The sequence below is a fragment of the Oryzias latipes genome, assembly GCF_053564925.1.
Source record: "Oryzias latipes strain Hd-rR chromosome 1 unlocalized genomic scaffold, Olatipes_Hd-rR_3.1 chr1_Y".
In the NCBI taxonomy this organism is placed as follows: domain Eukaryota; kingdom Metazoa; phylum Chordata; class Actinopteri; order Beloniformes; family Adrianichthyidae; genus Oryzias; species Oryzias latipes.
The window spans coordinates 10,761,479-10,785,832 of record NW_027616335.1 but is presented as its reverse complement, the minus strand read 5'-3'; the positions used below and the strand labels follow the sequence as shown (position 1 = coordinate 10,785,832).

Genomic DNA, 24,354 nt, shown 5'->3' with positions numbered 1-24,354 from the left:
CCTTGGTCAAGACCCTGGACCCCCACATGATGTTGCGGCTTGCACCATTCATGGTGGCTTTGTTGCCATCATTGTGTGTATGTGTGTGTGCATTGGTGAATGGGACTTGTCAAGTCATTTGAGCCTTAATAAAGGTAAAAAGTGCTATACAAGTACCACATAAACCACCAACTACATCTATTGTTTTTTGACTAGTGTCTTTCGTATGTTTCGGAATTTCTTTTAAGATATGCCCACCATGTCTGGTCTTTGTTAAAAACTCCAATGAAAATAAGGTTTTTAGTGTTTTTAACATGCTCTTGTAGCATTTTTCTCATGATGGAGGACATAACTTAAGAAAATTAAAATTAAAACAGCATTTCTAAGTATTTCTTTATTCCATTCCAATGAAACTTGTAAAATTGTCCAAGCTGGAATCTGGCTCAAAACTGCACAACTGGATAGCTCCAATATTGCTCGCCATTTTTGTTGCCCTGCTAATGTCGGCTTGGAGTTGTAAGCTAATGGGATGATGGAAAATGACTTGATGCCAACAACTCACTGGCGAATTTCTGATGAACTTCTGCCACTCTGCAGAAACTATGTCTTAAAAAGAACAAAAGTTTTTTAAATTTATATTTTTCGCTGAAAATGACAATCTGATTAAAAGACCACTGTAGATAGATCAAAAGATAGCTGGAGTGAGTCTTTTACATGGCCCATCTTTCATTGTGGTCCACTGTTTTTGTGTCCAGTGTGTAACTTATGTCCTTTAAGTTTGCATCTCCATGTTCTTGTAATCTTATAAAGTTGCCCAGAACAGAAGAATTTTTCCAGGGTTTCTAGAGGACTTGGAGCATTTTCTAAGGACCTTGGCTGCTGTTTTACCCATTTTCACTGCTGTCCTTGTGCTTGAGTATTTTAAAGGATTGATGATGATGCAGTTTTCAAGCCATTGTAAATTTCGGGAGGTATGACCTACACCAGGGGTCGGCAACCTGTACCTCTCAAAGAGCCATTTGGATCAGTTTCCCACTGAGATGAAAGCAAAAGGAACTGCAATATTAGGTGTGTTAGAAAAAAGTTTTTTTCCGATATATCGCGATAGTTCATTTGGCGATACTTGTATTGATTCAAAATGTTGTCAGGATATTTATTTACCGTAATCATTTATTTAATTATTTTTTTCTTTATGAGCGTGATGTTTCACGTGACTCCTTTCTATTTTTTTTCTTTAAATCTAGTTAACCCAATAAATTATTTTAATTTTTTTGATGATAACTATTTTTTATTAGGAAGCAGCTGTTAGTTTGTTGCGGGTCTGGAATCATAAGCGATGAGTCCAAGCCCCGCCCCCTCCTCTCTACCTGTTCGTTGTTTTCCCCCTCGTGCAACCCCACCTCCAGCGTGTTCTACACAGACAGCGAAACACGGTCATCGTAGCAGCAAGTTGGCAGGATAGTAGGGGCGCCCTAGTGCACGTTATTAATTTTACGCAAAAATGGGTGGTTTAGGCGGGGCGGGGGGGCTGTTTTTGGGGCGTTCATGTGTCCCCTATGAGATCGCCACTGACTGTCTTTCCAGAAAAACTTTCCATTTTATAGCAGACTCTGGTCGGCGTTCACAGCTTGCACTACCCGACGGTGTTAAAGGCACGACGGCCGCAGCACAGGGAGGAAAGAGTTGCCGGTTGCCGACCCCTAACCTACACACTGACTCAGCATTTTATCTAATCGATACCTAAGAGGCTTTTTGAATCCTAAATTCATCAGTGTCCATGTATAATGATTCAATCATTGTATCATATTTTATATGAAGTGTCAATGGTTACAGAAGTAAAACTATTTATCCATGGAACAAATGTATTTTCTATTCTATCCTAGTCTATTCTTTTCTATTCTTTTATCACATTCTGTTCAAGTTTAATACATTGGATCAATTCTTAGTTTTGAACAATTTTTTTCATTAAAACTGAAGAAATAATTGATTTCAACTAAATGTGAGAACAGAAGGCTTTTCTTTCCAGATGTATTTGGTACACCTTTTTCTTTTCCTATTTCACTTCTAGTTTTTTTTTTACCTTAATTGTGTAGGACCTTCATCGGTAGGCAATGTGTTTCTTGTCTTAATCCATGTGATGCATCAGCATATCTATGTTTAGATAAGAACGAACGCTGTTTTGATATTCTGTATTCTAGATTGTCCCGTCATCTGGCTCTGCACAGCTGGGTTGTCCTAGTTTAATCTGACACACTTTTGCGATGCCAAATTTTTCTCACATGGATAGGCAGAAATAGCCTCTTTTGATGAGTCATAGTTTGTCAAAATTAGACTTTTTTTTTTGCTGTTCACAGAGAAGGTTGTTCATTGACTGGGTGGAGAAAAAGTCTGCAGCGTATTAGGAATTTTGTATTGGATATTGAAAATTATGTGGCATGTGTTGTGCCCCCTACCTCCTTGAGGGCAAGGGAGCTTTGCTTGGGGGCAGTGGGATGCATTTAGTGGTTAATTATTGATTATGAACTCATAACACTGCTTCCAGTCAGAAAAAGAAAGTCAGTAAGAGAGGTGGGTGTGGTTGATAAATCAATGGAGTTCTCAGAAGCGTAGCTTGAACACCTTCATGTAAATCTCCTCTCTTGAGCTCTCTCCTAATGGTCCCCCCCTTCTGCTGGCTCCCTGCTTCCTCTGGCATCCTGTTTAATTTGAGTAAGTGATGGTGCTCTCTGAAAAACACATTTAAACATTTTGCTGACTTGTTGGGAATGGTGTAGATCATGGCACGCAATGCAGACGGGGTCAAACCAATGCATAGCAACACAATATGGTGACACAGCTGAACATAGATTTGGTTTATGAGCGGGTGTACCATTTACTTTGCATGTGACTGTTTTGTTTTTGCTTTTTTTTCTTGTGAACCACAACACCCTTGAAGCCATTGGCTCTTGCTAAGGGCAGCCGTGTTTGTTGCTCCTCATCTACGCCCTAGACTGCGTTCGATATATTTAGTATCTGTATGTACTTTTGCCTCTGTCTGTGAGTGTGCCAGCATCACTCAGCATTCCTCCTCTGACTGGGCAATGCAGCAGGTTTTGGGTCACACTCTTCGTTATTAATGGCACATTCGACTTGGAGTGAAATCAGTTTATGCATCAGCGCCCTTTGTCATTTGACCCTGAATCAGAACAGGCCAGAATAGAGAACATTTTGTACTGGGCCTTTTTAGACTATGTTGCTACATTTACCTAGGAATTTCATGTATATAGCTAAATTCAAATCTACGTATTGCTACATTACATGCTTTGACTTTGCATCGTGTGAGACATGTCTCATTTTTTACTTCTTTACCATTGACCTGCAGTCTGCTCCTTCATTTAATTAACCGTGACTGCAAGCCAACATTATGAATCCCCAATGGACAGGACTACCGGTAGACCTGAAAAGATAAATGATGGGAATAACAATAATTAGTGTGACTTCACTTGTTGGTCCATTTTGGAACCAGGAAGAAGTCGTTGCTTTGATAAAATGCAGATTTTAAAAGTAATGATGTAAGGAAGCTTGAAAGCATGAGAAGGAGTCAGTGTAGTAACCCTGCCCTCCTAATGGGGCTACAGTAGGTCTGTCTAACAGAGGAGGGTCATAAATAAGCAATGGACCTAGCACTTATAAATCAGCAAAGTCATAAATCAGATGTTTTCATCCATGTGCTATGTAGATGGCATTGTGTGGACATGGCGCTGGTCCACTTGCATCAGGGTGTGGTGTTCTAGAATCTGGGGATATTGCATTACAGAATCAAGGTTGTGTGCCCCATCTCATAGCAGCCCCTCCCAGACCTCTGGTGCCTCAGTGTCATCACTCCCTTTGTTTGGGTGCGGTCACGTCTGCTCTATTGACTGCCTGCTTTCTGCAGATGCTATTGAATTTGAATTAGTGTCATTTAGTTTAGTATAAAAACAATGAGTGGGGACGAACGATTGTTTGGTGCCCTTTCTGGTTCTGACCTTTCTTGCTAAAATTAGCCTGAGTCCGCAACATGTCATCCCTGCTCTGCATTTTGCTCATTTAGTTATCCAAGCGAGCCAAGTTTTCAATTAAGTAAGGATTACTGCACGATATATTAACATGTATACCTTCATCATGTCATCATAGTGTAGCTCAGACTGCAACAAGCTGCATGAAAAAAAATCATTTTTAATGTTTTAAGAAGTATTTAAGGATCTTTCTTAAAGCCAACTAAAATCAAATCTGTTCTAATTTTAAAATTGTAACATCAATATATAATTCATCATATATATATCATTATATATTTATTCATTAAGAAGGTAGCTGCAATTTTGTGCACACTAGATTGTTTTTTTTTATCTGACAACTTTTTTTTGTTTTGTTTTTGTTTTGTTGTCATCCTGCCCTTGTGCTGTTGTGTTACCTCTCGCAAGCAACAGAAAAAAACTGAGCCAGTAAAACATTTTACTCTGTTTTTCAAAGTCTTTATGAAAAATAACGTAGAAATATAAAATAAATTACCTCAATTTAAGAACAAAAAATGATTAAAACATATGTATGAAATGTCTCTATAGTTGTTAAGCTCCTGATATTTACCTAGTAACTTCGGAAGACCTCTTTCATATTATTACAACTAAAAGCAAATATGGGGAAAAAAAGTAAAAAAATTAACTGTAGACCTGCTTTGAGTTCCTGGTGCTTTAAGACATATTGACCGGTCATAACTACTTGGACTGATTATCTGCCACGCGTTAGTTCATTTCCTTAAGTAGACCAAACAAGAGTAAAAAAAGATTTGCATTTAAAAAAACAAATGTTGGGAGTGGTAAAATAGTAATTAAAAAATCTGGGTAACGCTTAATAATAAGAGTCCTTAATAAACCATTTATAAGACATTAACAAGGACTACTAATGTTTCATTAAGCCGCTTATAAGTACATTAATTAGCATTCGTAAATGTCTTACAACTGACAAACAAGTTTAAATAAGCTGTTTATAAATATATTAAAATATTCCTTAATAATAAGACATTAATTAGCATGAGTAATGTGGTATTAAGCTAATTATAAAGACATTTACTAGTATTTGTTAATCATTTATAAAGTATTTGTTAGCATTTGCAATTTTATACAAATACTTTATAAGATAATAATACATGTAATAATTGTGTTCTTGTTAACAGTTTATTGAGTGTTTTGCAGCCCCCCAATCTAAAGAGTGACCAAATAGGGGTTCACATTTACAAGCCATTCATAAATGGCTTGTATGGGATTTTTTATTTTCTTTTTTGGGATGTTAGTTAGATTCACACAATTATTCACACTTAATTTTCTAAATAGATGTTGTCGTCAGCCTGCAGGCACATTACCTCTGGAGCTCAGGGATTATCAGATAATGAGTTAATGCTTTCTGGAACAGAAGAGGTTAAGGCATTTTTCAACTGGAGCACAATCTTTGGTTTCACTTGAAAAGGCAATTCCTAGGAACAGCAGCTGCCTCCTCAGATCTGAAACTTAAGGGGAAAAAAAGTGTCATGTTGGTACAATCATAATGCAGACCAATGCAAGCAATTGAGTTAAAAAAAGAAAACATTTACATGATATACATTTAATATTGCTATATCCTTCAATCCCTAAACAATTCTTTATATCAACACATAATAATATTTAAAACTTTAGAATAATCTTTTTCGGAAGACTATTTACCTTGTTGTTTCATGTCAAAGTCAAAGAATTTTCAAGGACACTGCAGGGAGTTGAACCCCGTCTAGCTGAAGCCAGAGTACCATCTACCAGTGCCTTTTGCTTTTTTGACTGAACATGGAAGGCAACGAAAGGCATATATACCCTCTCCATTTCTATGGGCTTGGGACCATCACAGAAAGCACAGGTTTGTAACTCTCTGAGGCTGGATTATATATATGTTTTTTTTTTGTTTTTGTTTTTTTATTTCAGTTTTTTTTTTAAACTTGTTTTATTACAAACTAAAACTATCTAGTTATTGCACATTATATACATTTTCATACATACATGAAAAAAAAACTAATACAGTTTTAATAAATGACTTGAAATAAACACTTTTGTTAAATTTATTTTAAATATCGATGTTATTAAAATCTTTTTTAATGTTTTCCTGGATATTACCAGTGTCTTGTGTTATTACATCTAAGAATCTTGATTTTCACTTTTTGTGTGTGTGGGGGGAAACTAGAGCACCCAGAGAAAACCCCACGCATGCATGGAAAGAAAACGCCAATTTAACCATGCAGCCCGTTTTTTTGGAAATGGTTCAAGTCCGTTTATTTGATCTAGAAGAGGATGTAGCAGGTGTTGAAGTCCTTTTAGCAGTGATTGTTGTACAGTCCTAATGTATTTTTCTTGATTGTGGGGGGAAACTAGAGCACCCAGAGAAAACCCCACGCATGCATGGAAAGAAAACGCCAATTTAACCATGCAGCCCGTTTTTTAAATTGTGTGCAGTCGCTTGCTTTACTTTTTCCAGCTAAACAATCTGCGGCAAAATTTGGTGAAGGAAAATCTCTTTACCTTCTTTCCTTTCTTTGGTTTCACTTCTACTTCAGCCTGTTGTTCTTTTTTATCCCTGCTTTCGAGGTTCTTGACAGAAAGTTCCTCTTGGATTTCTTGAGGATCTTCCTTTATTCCATCACTCTCCTTCTCAGCCCTTCCATCATTTTCTGTGTCAGGAGAGCTTGTTTTTCCAACCTCTGTTGTCTTTTCCCCAGTCTGGTCTTTGGGATTTGTGGTTTCTCCCTCTTTAGTGATGCATTCCTGATTCACAGAGTCACTCTGTACATAGACTGTTTTCTTCTCCTCAGCATCAGAGTCAGTCTGTACAGAAACTGTTTTCTTCTCTCTGTTTGGCTTCAGTTCTTCCAAATCCCTTTTTGCATCTTCGGCTTCTTTTTCCTTGAGTTTGACCAATTCAAGGAGTGCCTTTTTCTCCTCCTCATGTGTCTTCAGTTGCTGTTTCAGCTCAGCGATAGTGGATTCATGCTGAGGAGAGACCTCCAGTTTCTTGTTTAAGTCAGCCTTTTCTTTCTCCAAATCTCCAAATTCATCAACCAGAACTTGATTTTCTGCCTTTAATTCTTCATTTTCTTCTTGAGACTCTTGATATTTTCTTTTAAGGTCCTCAAAGGCCTTATTGTTGTCTGGTTTGGGTCCTTTGCCTCCCTTTGCAGCATTCTGCTCTTTTAAATCTTTAAGCTGCTGTTTCAGCTTTTTGATGCAAGCTTCATTTTTGTCATTGATGTCCATTTGTTGGACCAACACGGCCTTGCACTCTTCAAGTTCCCAGACCATGTCAAGGTTGGCCTGTTTCAGGGTCAAGTATTCTTCACTCGTCTGATCTTTCTCTTCTTTTAAGTTTTTGAATTTCTCTCTCAACTCTTTGGTGTCAGTTGAAACAGCAAGTTCTTTCAGCTCTTTCTTCAATTGAGCATTTTCATGCTCAAGAGCTACCACCTTGGTAGAAAGACCGTGGCCTTTTTTGTCCTGGATGAGGTTTTCGTGGGCCTTTTTCAGCGTGTTGAGTTCCTCCAGAACTTCACTGAGTTTTGGGCTTGGATTTTTGCGCCTGTTTGCCTTGGTTACACGGGGCATTTTTACCACTCGTTGGGTGTAAAATAACTGTGAAATGACAGAGTTTACAGAAAGTGTCTGAAACAAAAGCTTTTTGTCTCTGCAAAGAATGTGTTTTCAAAGTACTCTTTCTAGAGCAATGACTTTTGATCTCTCTGACCACAGCGAATGTTTTGACAAGAAATCTGAGATGTATATATGGACTAGAGTGCCCAATCTGCATGATGTCATATGAAATCATGTGATGTCGTATGAAGTCATGTTTGCATAAACTAGCATCATGTGCTGTGACATCATCATTACATAAGGGCACTGATGTCATTTGAAATCTATGACATCAGTAAACCCTGATTCTATTCCTGTTGTCTTTACAATTGTATACATTTACCTCTTGTTGTTTTTCTTCTATTTTTTTATTAATTAGTAATTAACAAAGAACAAAGCTTCCACACAAAAAATAAGAACATTTTAATATGTAAAGTCAATAATAAATAAGTATGTAATCATGAACACCCATCAATCTTCTCTTTCTACTCATTCTTTTCAGGATCACAGAGATACAGGCTCCTGTTCAAGCCATTGAATGAGATGTTATTAGAATACAATCGAAGCAATATTTGATCATTGCACCAGATTGTTTGCTGTCTATTAAGGTAAATTAAAAAAAAGTCAATTTTTTTGAATCCATAGAGACATTTTGCATTTTTCAAATCTCGTGCTCCATCTCTGAATAGAATAGAATAGAATAGAATAGAATAGAATAGAATAGAATAGAATAGAATAGAATAGAATAGGTGGTGAGGGGACAGGCTGCTGGCTAAACTATGGACCACCATGGACAATCCCTCCCATCCTCTTTACAAAGTGGTGGACAAACAGCAGCTTTTTAGGAGTAGACTCATAACATGGGACTGTCAAGCAGGACAGTTAGAGGCTGACTCCACTCCCAGCCCAGATTTAAAAAAAATTAAAGAACAAAATATTGGCGGGGCTAGGTTAGGTTACACTCACACTGAGTCTTCCGTATGGAGAGTGATCCAGAACAAAGTGATGCCAGTTTCATCACAGAACTTTCTGTGGAGGTTGAGGATTTTTCTATGCCACCTTCTCCCGAGGCAGGCGCTCATGGTCCAGAAGTTTATTGTTTCAAGCCGCTGGCTCAAGACACTGCCTCAACAATGTCCAACGGCGGGGCTGCTGGCACAGCTGAGGGTTTGCAGAATCCCTGTGTCTGAGTGATATAATGACACTAACATCATAGCTAATAATGTCTGATGTATTGAGCAAAGAATCCCGAGTGAATGTTCATTGCAAATCCCAAAAGGAGAGAGTTTGCTGGATTCAATGCCAATTGCACTTGACAACTGTTGCGTAACTTCCACGTCCGACCGTTACACATTCTAAGGTGGCCGGGGCTTTTATGCTAGAGCTGCCAAGCATGACGTGAAACTTCTGAAATGAGATGAGACTTGTATAAGTTAAACAATTGTGAAATTAAACTTTAGTACCTTGTTTTAGCCTCTAAGGGGCAGCACACAGACTGTCTCAGACCATAAAATCAGGAACTTATAAGTTTGACAATCAGGGTCAATGTGAGTTTGTCAGCACATTGCTTAAAAGGTTAAGGGAATGCAGTCGGAAAAGTTTTTTACCACATGAGTTGATAACTGTCACGCAAACCTGCAGAGTACACAATTTTAAATACATTGCTTGACCACAATGTCTATATTGCAGCACGTGTCCCTGATGAGGTGGTGGAGCATTACCGAAAGGTGCTCAGGGCCTACAACAAAGATTTATGCTCTCGCGGGCCACATAAAATGCCATGGCGGGCCACATTTGGCCCCCGGGCCTTGAGTTTGACACATGTGCCCTATTTGGTCACGCTATAGATCGGGGGGGCTGCAAAACACTCAATAAACTGTTAACAAGAACGCAATTATAACATCTATTATTATCTTATAAGGTATTTGTATAAAATTGCAAATGCTAACAAATACTTTATAAAGGATTAACAAATGCTAATAAATGTCTTATAAGAAGCTTACTACCACATTATTCATGCTAGTTAATGTCTTATAAGTAGTTTATTAAGGAATATTTAATGTATTTATAAACAGCTTATTTAAACTTGTAAGTCAGTTGTAAGACATTTACGAATGCTAATTAATGTAATTATAAACAGATTAATAAAACACAAGTAGTGCTTGTTAATGTCTTTAACATTAAGCCCGGTTGCTTTGAGAGGGTTGCGTCAGGAAGGGCATCCGGCGTAAAACATTGCCAAGTTTACCGTGCGACTCGTTCGCTGTGGCGACCCCTGATGGGAAAGGCTGAAAGGGAAACAGTGCTTGTTAATGTCTTATAAATGGTTTATTAAAGACTCTTATTATAAAGTGTTACCCAAATCAGTAAGGTGGTAACAAGTGAAATTTTAAGATAACAAACTTAAATTCATTTGCTCACCTTTTTTTCTCACCCTCAAAATAATTAACACAAATATAATAGAAAAAAAAGGAATTTTCTTTATTGTAAAGCAATAGTGTAACTGGCTGAATGCAATCATAAAACATTCCAAGCCTGTAAAAACTTTAGAAGAGAAGGTTCTGAAAAGGAAAAAAACATTCTGCCCTTCATAAATCCTAAATATTTGAAATGTTACTGGACGCTTATTGGCGGCAGAACTTGCCTTGTCAGCACCACAGCTCTATTAGCAGGCAGACCCAGAAGATCACTTAAACACATACTTCTAGTAACTGATATTGCTTTCCGTTTCTTTTTTGTTGTTGCTGTTGTTGTCTTTTCCCCTGTCATGCATAGATGAACCTGTGTGAGACAGCCGAACAGACTCTCACAGGGTTTTTGTGCTGATCTCCAAGTCTTCTGTATCAGTCTTTTAAGGATTCCTAATGGGCCAAATAAAAGCCCTCGGATCTATATTGTGGAAAGTGAACCACTACCTCCCTCCCCGTGTGTTGCATTCTACAGAAACAATATCTCACATCAGCTTTCCTTTAGACTCCTGTCAGTGTAATCTGACCCCTGAGTGAAACTATGCACACTGACTCACACAAACACACTCTTACAATTTGTTAGTTTATAATCACCCAATTTATCAAAACTAACATAAAGGATCAATAAAGGTGGCAATCATGTAATGGCTTATGTAAGTGCACAAGTCTTTGTATGTGTTTTTATCTTTTGATCTCATTGGTCTTTTATTGTTATATTGTGGTCTTTTTTATTATATTTATGCCATTTTTAGGCAAAATCAAAGAAACTGTGTTGTTTTCTAAGACATAGTTTCTGCAAAGCGGCAGTACTTCATCAGAACTTTGTCTCTGAGTTGTGGGTGTGACTGTTTGAGCAGAGCAAGCCCACCCGAGCTTCTCATCATCCCTTTGTTATTATGCTCTCCTGCTAGCTTACAGCCCCTCCCAACCCCAACTTAACATTACCGGAACAGCAAAAATCGCAAGCAATATTGGAGCTATTCAGCTGTACAGTTTTGAGCCAGATGCCAGCTCGGACGAGGAAAACAAAGACGTACACGGATCTCTTGTCTTCTTGTGGATGCATCAGAATGAAGCAGAGCAGGAAGCTTGTGGCCTGCCAATTATAGCTTCTATCTCACAACTACAAGCTTTTTCAAAGGACATTTTTCATCTGTTTCTGATTCACAATGATTTTAACAAAACCAAAAAATACTTAAATGCAATTTTAGCTTTTTTTTTGGTAAAACAGTACAGACCAAAAGTTTGGACACACCTTCCCATTCATTTGAATGAGAAGGTGGTCTGTACTGTATATATCCACCATCTTAAGAGAAATGCCACAAGAACATGTTAAAAAAAACACCCCAAAAAAATCTTTCATTGGAGTGGGTCTTTAAACCAGTCCGTGGGCTAGAAAAAGTGGGGGACAACTGTCTTAAATTATATACGCTACTGACTGTATTGTAAAAAGTAGAATTGGGAATAAAAGCTTCTCCTGGGCAAGTTTTTATTGCAATTTTTAGATTTTAACCTTGGTTATCTGCAGCTGATTACCTGGGTCAGACGTGTGTTCCCAATAAAAAGCTACAATGGCGGGTTAGCTTGAAAACCATGAAGGACAATGTCCTTTGACGTCTGGAGTTCAACCCCTGTGTCTTAAAGGGTCTATATCATGCTTTTCTTAAGCTTTTCAGGGTAAACAATATCCATATATTGGCTCCCTTAAGAACTCATTTTTTTTATGAAATTTGTTATTTTCTCAGTTTTATTTTGCTACCCAGAAGTAAGAAGACTCGATCTTTGAGGCACCGGCTTTTGCTCCTTGTGGGTGCTGCCCATTTCATGACATCTTTCTAGAGTCGGCTTTGGCACAAAAACAAACAACGTGTCTTGGCTCTGCGGAGAAAGTGTGCGTGTGTGTGTGTGCTGACTTGATTCCAGACTCCGTCTCTAAAGGGTCGAAGTGTTTGGGTGTACTACGAATAGCATTAACCTTAATGGCAGGGGTGTCAAACTGCTCTCGGGGCCAAAATCCAAAACACGCTGATGGTCACAGGCCTAAAACTAAACTTTTTTTTAAACATAAATATGAATAAAAATAGAGTGAAAATATTACTCTGGAATAAATCAACTTAAACCTGAAATAACTTCTATTTTCCCTCCATAAAAATATATCCTATCAAAATGATAAAAGTTAGAAATAAAGTAAATGTTAAAAGAAAAACATAGACATTTCTTTACTCTTATGTCAGCAGCTGATCAGAATTGAGTATTTACACAAGCCACGGTATAACGTAACATTAAGTTATAGATTGGCTGTATACCTCACTGGGTTGAGGAACCAAACTACCTATCGATTTGCCAGGTTAAGACACTCAGCTTTACAGTACCTCAGTTTGTAAAAGCTATCTATATTGGTATAATTTTTATTCAACTTTTTTTATCTCTTTAGAAAAAGAGATTTTGCATGTATCCCCAGCAGAGGGCGCTAGTGACGCCTAATTGTCACAAACTCATTTTCATTTTAACAGCAGGATTGCCGTGTAACTAACTTAAACACTCTGGATTAATGCTTCAGGGTAAAATATGTCTAAACTGCATTACACAGCGGTGTGACTCTGCAAATCTTTCCCATTCATAATTACTAGCAGGGAGAAATGTTGTTGACTGAAGTTGTGAAGCACATTAGGCAGGATGTGTTAACAGAAATAGAAGTGGGAGGTGCGTCCCTGTTTCTGCTGCTGAAATTTCAGACTGCCAACATAGCTCTGCTGACAGAGACAGAGGAGACCTTGGCAGCAATCCCCAGGTGGTGGAATCACACAAACACACACAAACACATATGTGAGCATGTCAAACTAAATTCCATCAGCTGCCAATATGGAGGGCAGACTGAAATTAGAATATTTCTGTCCTTGTAGCTTGCAAATGTTCTTCTTCTGAGTAAAGGTCAGTGTTGTGTCTCACATAAAAATAATTATTTTATGACTTAAAGTGAAAAGGCTGGTGTTAGTGAAACCAAACATATGCATCAAACAGCTGTAGAGTGCACCACCCTCCCATTTTCTGTCCTAAAGTGCACCTCTGTCGCTCCGGATGTAGAGCATTGTCACAAATTCAGAGAGCAGCTGTGCTGCAGGAGTCAGCTGGCTGCTGGCATGCCGTTTCCCTAAACCCCTTTGGCATTAAAACACTTTCCTGTGGCTGCAGGTCGTGCATTCAGTAGCATCCACATGCACACTTGTGCCGGCCTGCACAAATCCCATTTTGCAGCTGCATCTGGAGGGGATCATTCCCCTGCGTGGATGTGTGTTTGTGCATGCTGTGCTATGTAATGAGCGAGGGGATGGTTTTGTTCTCATTATCCATCGGGCCGTTTTTCAGATGTTGTCTCTCTTCTCCCAAAGCCTTTGCTCCTGCAAAAAGTACATGTAAATGTGAGGAAACCCAGCTCCCATTTTCTGGTCTTCAGAGGATTTATTTTTAACCTGGAGAGGAAGGAAAAGGATACAACAAGTAAAAAGTGGAAACTTTTTTTTTTTGGAGTCTTTTAGTTGAAGATTTTGGACGATCATTAACTTAGTGGTTTTATAGGAAATAATCCGAGAATTGTGTTAAATCTTTACACTGCGTGTGGCTTTAAGAGTTTTTCTTATGAGAAACTTTTGGTTTTTGGCAAAAATTACGAGGAAAGTCACTAAGCTGTTTGAAAATGGCCCATGCTGCTGCTCATCTGAAGAAAGCTCGTGAGCTGGAGCAACATGCAGACTACCAAGCGCTGCAGAAAGCCAGAGAGAAGAGGAGGCGGCGACGGGAAAGAGCTGAGAGAAAACGCCTGGTAAAAAGTGTAGATGTCAATCGTGTCGTTCATCTTGGATAACTCTCATTTTCACACAGTTATTAAAATTTTTACTGTTCTTATGCTGCTTTTTTTCATGGTTACAAACCATTGTGTTCATTTTTCAACATTAAACTTGTCTGAAGAGCATCTGTAAAGGTCCCTTGCTGAAGTCTGTGGATGATCATCAACATCTCTATCTTCGCGTCGTTTCTACTTAAGCACAACCACACTGCTTTCTTTTTTCAAGCTTCACAGGTTGCCCTTAGTCAGCCTGACAGTCCGTGCAGACGATAAACCCTGAATGGCCCTCAACTATACGGGACAGGAACACCAGAAGGGCAAACTGACGCAGGGCTTAAGTGCTCTGACCGTGTGCTTCAATCTGCCGTGTTGCAGCCTTTTATTTATCTACAGTAACAAATTGCCATTTTTGTCTTTTTTCCTAACATAGTCTAAATATAAAATCAGATTAAACATGTTTTGGAAAACCTGAAAGGAGCAGGGTTATTGAGCGATTAATGACTGCTGAAGTGGGATTTATTAAAATCATAAAAGTCATATTTAGAAAAATCCTGTGATCCATCTGAAGTTAGATCAGCTTTCATTTGGTCTGTCTTTAGATATTTACTTTGATTGGAAATAAGATTATTGGGAACTAGTCAGAGAAATCATTTGAAAATGATTAGTTTCAAATGTGAACACATAACTGGATCAGTTATGTGGTGGGGTCCATACATTTGTTAATAATATATTTTAAAGGGGAGCACTGAACCATTAAAGTCCAACTGTTATTTTTAGATATCTTTTCTAAGCCAATTATGATTATGATGTTTTTAACCAAAGCCAAGAATCCTGTGTCGTTTTCTAGGACATAGTTTTCCAGAGCGGCTGGAGTTCGCCTCTGAGTTGTGGGCGGGACAGTTGGTGCAAAGCAACCCCGCCCCCCTTTACCTTTTTTTTTTTTTTTTGCAAAGCAGAGCAGGGAGCTTGTGGCCTGCCCAATGTATTTTCCACGTCACACATAAGCTCTTTTCCAGGTGGGATTTTTTTATCCATTCCTGATTCACAACGTTTTGAATACAGAAATACTCAGAAATTGACTTTTAAGCCTAATTTTCTTTAAATATGTCCACCAACATAAAAAAAGCAGCAAGAACATGTTAAAAACACCACTTAACACAATTCTCATTAGAGTGGGTCTTTAGCGGTACTATTATAATTCATTAAGACCTTCAAGACAAGAGATTTAGTACTTTTTCAGTAAAATGTCTCTTTCAGACAGTACTATGTGTACCAAAGTATAACTAAGAGAAAGCAAAAGAGATCAAAACAGATATTAGTTTAGCATTAACCAAAAAGTTAAGGCTTTAGTAAATATTATTAATATTTAGTCCATCTGTTGATTTTATTTTTTGTGCATTTCTAAAGCGTTCCTGGCAATGCACTCCACATTCTGACTAACCCAGCTGTTGCAGCCCTTGATCTGGCCACGTGCAGCAGAGGTCCAGGACCTGGTAGAACTGATGACCTAGAGGAGTAAAAATAGACAAGACGAGATATACTGTGAGGGTTAAATGTTTATGTATGCAGTTGTTAACCTACAGAGAGCGAAGTAGAGGTAGGGTAGGCAGGAAACAGACAGGCAGAGCCAGCAGGGAGGAGAAGGCTGAGACAAATTATATATGGAATATAGACAAGCGACCGGTTGTTCTAAAGAACCAAGAAGGAGAATTTTCCAGAATATTTAGAAGGTCTGAACGAGGGGTTTAATGTGAAGTTGTGCAGGAAGGTTGCAGAGAGTTATAATGGAAAAGCTTTTACCGCAGGATACAGAGTGAAAGGCTACAAAGAAGGACTTTAATGGATCAAAACTTCTAGAATGTCATTAAGTGAGTAAAGAAGAGCCATGGTTTTCAGATTCTGAGTTGGATTGTAACTATGGGTAATGCAGCAGCTTGTAAAGCCTGTGGTTCAGATAAAGGCTCAAAGACTGGTGAAAATGACAATGACTTAAACCTAAACAATGATTACTACAAGGCTGCTGACTTTGGGACCGAAGTGGATAATTTACTGGTAAGAAGAAAGGGAAAAAAAAGTTTCCCTGCTTTGTTTTACTTTTGCTGCCTTGATGCCTTTAACCTTGTGCTATCCTAGGCACTTTAACGTTGGGAGTTGGGTCATCTAGACCCACTAGACAGTGCGCTGAACCTTTTTTCTTCACTGATTTGTGATCTTCACTGGTGTCCATGGATTACATGAAATCTGTCCACCTTTATCCACCTTTGTCATGGTAGGGAGAACATGTCAAGGTAAGGGTGGGGTCATCTAAGATAGCACAAGGGTTAAACCACTTTTCTGCTTAAGGTTTGTTGTGACTTTGCTCACGCTTGCATGCGCTCACATTGTCCTAATATGTTTGGCCTTTGTAAGGGGCGGGTCCTTAAGGTGATCATGTTCCTGACCTTACAAGTAAGACCCTGCTGGGTCTGCCTGACACACAAATACCTTAAAAAAACAAACAAATCAATAATGCAGAAGTTTGCAGGTGGTTTAATTTTAACTAAAAGTTTACATCCGGGGTTTTATTTCCCAGCAAAACTTAATTCACTTTAGTTTATTTACAAAGCCCTAGTTCATAGGGAGGTTTTTCTAAAAAAAAGAAAACACACAACAAGCAAAAAAGCATCAAACTGAGCTATAGTTTTACAATTGATATAGGTCAATTTATTCTAGATAATAATCTGAATCAATCCAGTAAATTCCATAAATGTCATTTTTATAGAATAAATAAGTTAATAAATAACTGTATTCCTGATTACTAATAAGCATCAAAAAAGTCATTCGCTACTGGTTATTAGTCAAATGATGTCATTTTTTACATTGGGGCTAAAAGGTTATGTTAAATTAGAGCCTTAGCATTTTTTATGACAGTTTTTGTAACATTTAAAAATAAGTAAATGCATATAGAAAAATAACCTTAATATTTGCTGCAACTCTTAGAGGTTTGGGCTCTGAACTCTGGCAGTGTTTGGGGGAGATATTTTTGGCTGCTGCGTGGTATGCTAGAGTGGAATGTTAAGGGGGTTTGGATTTTAAAGACTGTTTCGAGAAGTAGGCCACGTGGAGTCATGGATCTGTAAAGAGGGAGTTAACATTCCAACTAGTTACAGAAACCCAGTTTTTCATATACTTTCACTTTTTTTTGGTTTGTTTTATACAGCAATTCATCACATTCTTTAGTGTGAGGTTTGCAGGTAGCATTTCCTGAGGAGTTGTGCATGTTGGTTTTGTAATCTGTTTTGTGGAGGGATGTGTCACGGTTTAAGGGAAAATGTTTACATTTGGTAAAAAACCACACTATAAAGAAAATTGTCTGTTTGAGAAGAATCAAATCCAAATGAATGACTCGTGCTGAAACCCCCCATGGTCTGGAGGTGTTGCTTGTTTTGTCAAAAATGATATTTTGCCTGTTTCCATTTCTGAAATGAAACCCATTTTTCTGTCTGTCTCCTTCAGTCTGACAGCAACACAAGTTTCCTCCGTGCTGCTCGAGCAGGAAATACCGACAAAGTCCTGGAATTCCTCAAAAATGGAGTTGACATCAGCACCTGTAACCAGGTTAGACACTCATTTACTAGCTTCAGCACAAGTTATAATTAAAGTGGATGTGATTGTAATTCTGCAAATCCATAGACATATCAAAGAACTAATGACTAAGAGAACAGAATGAATGATGACCCTCAGAATGAATGATGAAAATGCAAGAACGTCAAAAACAGACCAGCACATGTGTCATCTGGCCCGTCTCCATCAAACCCACTTCCCTGATCATCCCTGGGGGGGGGGTCTGTCAGCTGACACCCCCACCCACCTTCAGCTACATTATACAGATCAGTGCGGAGAGCAGAGCGTGAAATTCTTCAGCCATCATCCCTCAGTGATTTAAAGCAGTCATAAGACAGCCTAAAGAAGGATGTTGGCTTCTCGGATGGTGACACACGTGTTGCAATCTGGTGTTCATATTTACACGGACCTCCTGTATAATTCTACTGCAAATTAAAAGCAGCTATTTATACACGGGCATGTGATTGGATGGTTGCCAGGCACTGGCAGGTGCCGGCCCATCATTCCATTGTTTGTTGCTATGGACACCAGCTCTTTTGTTTAGGGCACACAAACACGCACACATCCTCTGTCCTTTAACAGGGCAGTGCTGCCCTTCCAAGTATTTCACACAGTCAGATGATTGAATTTGAGACTTTTGTCAGGTGACCAACATGTGATGGACATTCTCGCCTATATCCTCAGTGGGGCCTGTCCCAAATGGAGACCCTGTTAGCTCATTTTTTGATGGTATCAGAAGGCTGTGATCCACTGACATGCATAAAAACATAAAAGCCTAAACGTCTATACATTCAATATAAAATTAAGTGAGTTTATTTGACCGCAAAATAAGTAAACTGGGAAAAATCCCAATTTTTCAATGATTTCTTTAAATGCTTATTAATTGCATATTTTCTGGGGTGGGGGTGGGGGGGGGTGTACAAAGTCACTTCAAGCTTAAAGTTTGTGTTATCGGCTGTAAAATTAATAGTCTGAGCCTGAAAATCAGGCTCAGACTGTTAATTGCATGAGCATGCATGAGGAGAACATCAGCTCCACGCATGGGATTTGATGGGACTTCTTGCTGTGCGGTGAGAGTGCTAACCGCCACAGCATTATTATTTTTATTTTTATTTTTTTAAAGACATAGAAACGTGAAAACTAAAGCAATCTTTAAAGCAGCTTATTTAGTGCAAATACTAGTTAATAGATTTGCTTGTAACTGAAAAGTGTGTTTTAAAATGCAAAACTAAATTCAAGCATTTATATTTATTCATCTTGTTTTGTGGATTTGCGCTGTTTAAATCTGGTAAGAGTTGGAACCACAGTAGTTGTGTCCAATAAAAACTGAGGAGTCCAATCCTAGAAAGCAGATACCTTCTGGATGCAGCCAAGGTCTGGTGCCAAAGGCAGGAGGCTTTCCTGCTTTAATAAAAAAATAAGGAGAGTCCCAGTCATACGACAATGGACCTCTATAGCACAGATTTTATAGAAAGACATCTTTTCATAAAATCCTAATCTCAGATTTTCCATTGGATCTGTGGACTGCAGGAGAAACACGTCTAATTTCCTTTTGGTTTTAGTTTCAAACATTGAATAAGAATTCAAGAGGATGCATGAGCTATATTTTTGTGAACCGTTATGTTCCAAAATTATGAGTCAGGTTTTCCCCGTAATCTATTTCATTGTTAATCCCTAGTGAGTGATATTGCTTTTTTTTTTTTAATCTGCATGCCTTTTCTCTCCTCTCTGCCAAATCCATATGACACTTGGGGTGTCCTTGAAGCAACATTGTGACCACATATAACCATGTGTGATCATGTTGAAGGTCAGTGGTCAAATGGAGCTCAAATATTAATCTGGGTTGGACGGAGCCCAACAGTTTTTGTCCTGAAAGTGGAGCGCAAAGCAGCGTCCATTAGCTAAATGAAGCTTTTCTCCGCAGCTTGACTCTGAAGAAAAGGAGCTTTAGACCATTTGAGTCTGAGAGTCTACATATGTGTGGTCCTCTAATGGCTGATTTATGTCTCCTGGCTTATTCAGTGGTTATAAATGTGGTGCAGACTTTTTTTTTTTTTTGCTGTGTCACAATCCACCATGCAGAAAAACTGATGCCATCATCATAAAGCATCTGTTTAAACATTTGGATGAGTGACAGTGCAACAAAAATACAAACAATGGAAAAACAAAATTCCTTTCACAATGACAATGAAATCCAGGAAAGATTCAACATGTTTAACATTGGCTAGATTCTCTCGTGTTTTTCTACTGCCATGCTTTTGTGCAAACATCACAAAAAGATTATTTATCAATTTCAGAAATGAGAAATAAACTGCAAAAAAAGTAGCCAAAAATAAGGAAAGAACACTAATGTCAAGAAGAAAATGACAAGAAAGTAGTAAAATTGAGTTCCACACAAGGATTCAAAAAGGAAACTAAAACAACTAAATATTATATCAAATTACTAAAAGCTAAATGTTATACAGCCCAATAAGTATCTTTTGCTATAGTTCTGAGCAAATTGCTTGAATATTTTTTAGTTTTTATGTACTTGCAGTTCATTTTGATTAGGAGCAAAATGAGAACAAAATGAGAAGACCATCTTTAAACATGTTGGTCCTTCTTAATAAATCCTCCATAAAATCTAAAACTTGCACTTTTTCTGAGAACATAAATCTAATTTTCTGTTTCCAAACTAATGATAATGAATGACAGTCTAACATGTTGAACTTTAAAAAAATATATCCTTAAAACTGAACCAAAAGTTACAATGCTATTTGAGTTTCTTTGAGTTTGTAAATCACGTTTTTCTATTGTCAAGAGTATGGAGCAAAATACTTCTGACTCATTATAAAAATAATTACCATAAATATCTTAAAACCTGGAAAAACATCTTGAACGTCCAGAAAAACGAGGTTTTAAGTCTTTGCAAGTGTCAAATAGTTTGGATGTTTTTAGAATCTTTTTTGTTATCTATGTCTTTGTAATCAATTTATTTTACAGCTCAGTCATGCTGTGTCATTTTCTACCTTTTAAAAGGGTTATCATAAGTCACTCAGACAGAAAACCCACCCTAACAGCTTTGGCCTTTGAAGATTCCCCACTTTTCTCTTTGACAGCTTGACATTTTCAGCAGCTCCTAAATGTAACTATGTTGGCGTGTATCCTTCATGTCTCTATGACAGTGCAGAAATATTACACCGTCTTGGCCGTCTGGCCTTTGCCAACTCAGGACGCAGGAGAGGGGATGTGTCTCTATTTATGATTGGTAAGAGTGTGTGTATGCACATGCTGCAAATGGACCAGGGAGGGAAGTGGTGAAGGATGTGGGTCCATGGCACTTTCTCTCCCACATTACATCCTCTGGATCTGGCGGACGCAAATCTCGATCTGGATCTTTCAAGGGGCAAACAGTGAGGACCAGCAGAGATAGTAGGCGAGGACTTAAAAGGGATCTTCGTTTTCTTTAAAGCCACGATTTGAGAAACTGTGATAGATCGGAAAAGCAGGGAAAGACAGACTTGCGGTTTAAGATACCACTTTACCTTCAGGATGGAGGAAAACAATGATGAGGTGAACCTTTCTTGTGCGCTAAATGCAAACATTTGTCTCAGTTGAGCTTAGTTTGGAGAAGTTTAGACTGTAAAATATTTATCCTGTTCTCCTTTGAGTCTGATGACACTGAAACCTTTGATGTAATGCTCAGACGGAGGATGCCAGAGGGGAGGAAAATGTGTTCTTTTGGTGTCTATATGAGCTGCCAAACCCATTTTTACAAATATCATTCTTCTGATTTCAAGACAAAGTTGGGAAATGAAGCCTGTTTTTTGAAAATGTCAACTACAGGCTTGCAGTTAATGTTCAGATAATGAGTAGACTAAAAATAATGACTAGATATGTTCCATAATGACCTATAATGTAGTGTTGCACAATTTACTGAATATTTTCAGAAGGACACTTTTTTTTGCATAATTTTAATTTTATTAGCATTCATAGAAGACAAATAATTTCTTTCTTATTTAACATACCCAGTGAGTATGTCCAAATGTCCAAGAAATCTAGAAATTCTGGAATGACTGAATGTTGTTTTTAAAAGTCTGAACAATTATTAAGGTTTCTGCGATCTTGGTTTGAATGGAAGACGCTAAATGCACAGTATTTGTTTGGTTCTTCCAGAATGGACTCAATGCGTTACACTTGGCAGCTAAAGAGGGACACAAAGATTTGGTGGAAGAACTGCTGCAGAGAGGAGCACCTGTAGACTCAGCCACCAAGGTAATCCCGTGGGAACACAGGGGTCTTCTTCATGCAGAAAGATCATTGAGTGGAAAGAAAAAACAAGATTTTAGTAACAATACCAAAACTTTAGTTTTAACAAATCACACTGTGTTCATGGAGGTTCTGCATTTAGTCAAAAGACACAAGAGAAAGACATCTCGGTGTGTGTCATGCTGCTTGGCCAGCTGCTCACTATCGGTGTTTAAAGACCTCATGCATCACCTTTAAAAGCTCATGAACAGCTGACACAGATAGTGTCAACATGCTGCTCGTGTCCTTGGACTGACATCGATATGTTGTGTGGCATTCTGCACCATTTCAACACTTTTGTTTTTAAAAAGAAATCCAGCTTGGACACTGAATGCAAATAACAATTTAACTCCACATAAGTGCAATAATTCTTCTTCTGAAAAGGTTTGAACGCTGCAATATTCATATTTATATTTTTTTTGTACTTTTTGGTATCTAATTCAATGCTCTTCTTAAATTTTTGTCTTGCTCTATATTCACCCCGATCTGAGAGATGCCAAAGAAAAATTCCGATGTGCTGTATGTGCAAACGGCAATAAACCTTGAACCTTGAAATGTTAAAATGCGGCGCGCTCAAAAAAGAAAAAAATTGAATACCTCTAGGCAGCATTTCTTCCCCTTGTACCCCGTTTTAAAGGGTGAAATCAACCTCTGCTCTGCTGCAGATCTTTACCTCTGATGATATTGTGGCCAAAAAGCCTCATCCGAGGTGCAATAGATGTACAAAAGGAATATTGCTCATCCCGTTTTTAGAACTTATCGCAAACCTCTCATGCCTTTGGAATTGTTTTCTTTTTCACTAAATCTTATGGATGTCACTACATCTGTTTTGTAGCTTTTTTGCTTAGCTGAGAGGACTTTTTTTGTGTGTGAAAACAGCAGTTGATGCTTTCACAGGTCTTAAAGGGCATTTTGAATTTTAAAGTCAGAGATTACTGACTCCATCATAGTCTATACTTGCTCTTCTTTCAGTCAGCTCTTTTTTTCAAAGAGCTTATATGCTTAAAGGCTGTGGATTCTATTGTTTCTCTTAACCCTGCTTTCTTTTTTGCAGAAGGGAAACACTGCTCTTCATATCGCCTCACTGGCTGGACAAAAAGAAGTTGTAAAACTCCTGGTGTCAAGAGGAGCGGATGTCAACGCTCAATCACAGGTGGAAAGTGTTACTATAAAGAATTATAGAAAGTAATGTAAGTTTGTATAGTAAATGTCTGCATTTGAACCGTTTCAGAATGGCTTTACACCACTCTACATGGCAGCGCAGGAGAATCATTTGGAGGTCGTGCGATATTTTCTGGAAAATGAAGGGAACCAAAGCATTGCAACAGAAGTGTGTTTAAGCAAAAACCCAGAATTCATCAAGGTTTTTTACCTTTAACTGATTAGTTGCACAATCATTCTTCTAACTTTTTCTTTTTTTTTTACCTTTGCCCTTTAGGACGGCTTCACTCCACTTGCGATCGCTCTCCAGCAGGGCCACAACTCCGTAGTGTCCCTCCTGTTGGAGCATGACACCAAAGGGAAAGTTCGCCTGCCAGCCTTGCACATAGCAGCCCGCAAGGACGACACCAAGTCTGCAGCGCTCCTGCTTCAGAATGACCACAATGCTGATGTTCAGTCCAAGGTGAGGAAGCCTAAAAAAATGATGGTATTTAAAGACCTACTCTGATAAAAATGGTGTTTTTGGTGGTTTTTGTTTTTGTGGCATTTTTTCTCATTATGGAGGACATACATAAAGAAAATTAGGCTCTATTTTTAGTATTTTTTGTTTAAATTGTTGTTTATCAGGAGCAGACAAAAAAATGCAGTTTGAAAAAGAGTGTATTTGTGACGTAGAAACTACAAGAAACTACTCCTTTCTGATGCATCCACTTGGAGACCAGTGTTTTTCAACTGGTCTCCAAGGTCATAACTGGTCATAACTGATCTAAAAACATTTCCCATCTCCAGGATATCAGCTCTGTGTTCATCCAAACGGGCCCTGATAAAATACTGAGTAGTTAGGAATATTAATGATCGTAAAATACTTTTCCTTTGTGTTTTTTCGATTCTATTAAAGACATTTTGATAAGAATGACTGTACCGCAATTTAGCCGTAGCTTCAGACGTTTTTGGAAAAGTCCCCGCCCCTTTAACTGTCTCCACCAATTGTTCTTGGAGGCTTAATCACACGTCATCAGTCTGACCAATCAGAAGTGCTTAAAGTCTTCACTTCCTTGTCATGAGTCTGCTCATTAAGTCGCTCAGTTCTAACAAAAATACCAGCTAAAGCTCATCTTTAGCGGTGTAGTTTTCCACAGAATCCGGTACCAGACCGTGGAACAAGTGAACAAAACCATGAAGCTCAGAGAAGCAAGTCTATCTGCGATTGGCGGCTGTTTGTACTACATCTCCCATGATGCATTGGGTTAAAGTGACAGCGTCTCAGCGCACAATGAATCTTCGTTGTTAAACGTCTTGAAACCACAACGAACACACATCAAACAGTTTTTAAATCTTCTAACTTAACTTTTATTAC

At 38.3% G+C, this 24,354-nt stretch overlaps 1 protein-coding gene across 31 annotated transcripts in view; it reads left to right on the top strand.

Annotated features, from left to right (window-relative positions):
- Positions 1–24,354, top strand: part of ank2a (ankyrin 2a, neuronal) — a 72,098-nt gene that overhangs the window by 6,553 nt on the left and 41,191 nt on the right. For 23 of the 31 annotated variants that reach the window (XR_013654440.1, XM_078943804.1, XM_078943800.1 and 20 more), the window contains exons 1-6: positions 15,525–15,998; positions 17,442–17,543; positions 21,705–21,803; positions 22,891–22,989; positions 23,068–23,166; positions 23,275–23,460. Coding sequence is in view for 30 of the 31 variants with exons in the window: in XM_078943804.1 (XP_078799930.1) it covers positions 15,864–15,998; positions 17,442–17,543; positions 21,705–21,803; positions 22,891–22,989; positions 23,068–23,166; positions 23,275–23,460 (720 nt within the window). In the remaining variant the exon portion in view is untranslated. Of the gene's footprint in view, positions 1–15,524; positions 15,999–17,441; positions 17,544–20,836; positions 21,102–21,704; positions 21,804–22,890; positions 22,990–23,067; positions 23,167–23,274; positions 23,461–24,354 lie in introns of those variants that run through there. The other 8 variants (XM_078943794.1, XM_078943784.1, XM_078943792.1 and 5 more) reach the window with 4 other exon arrangements.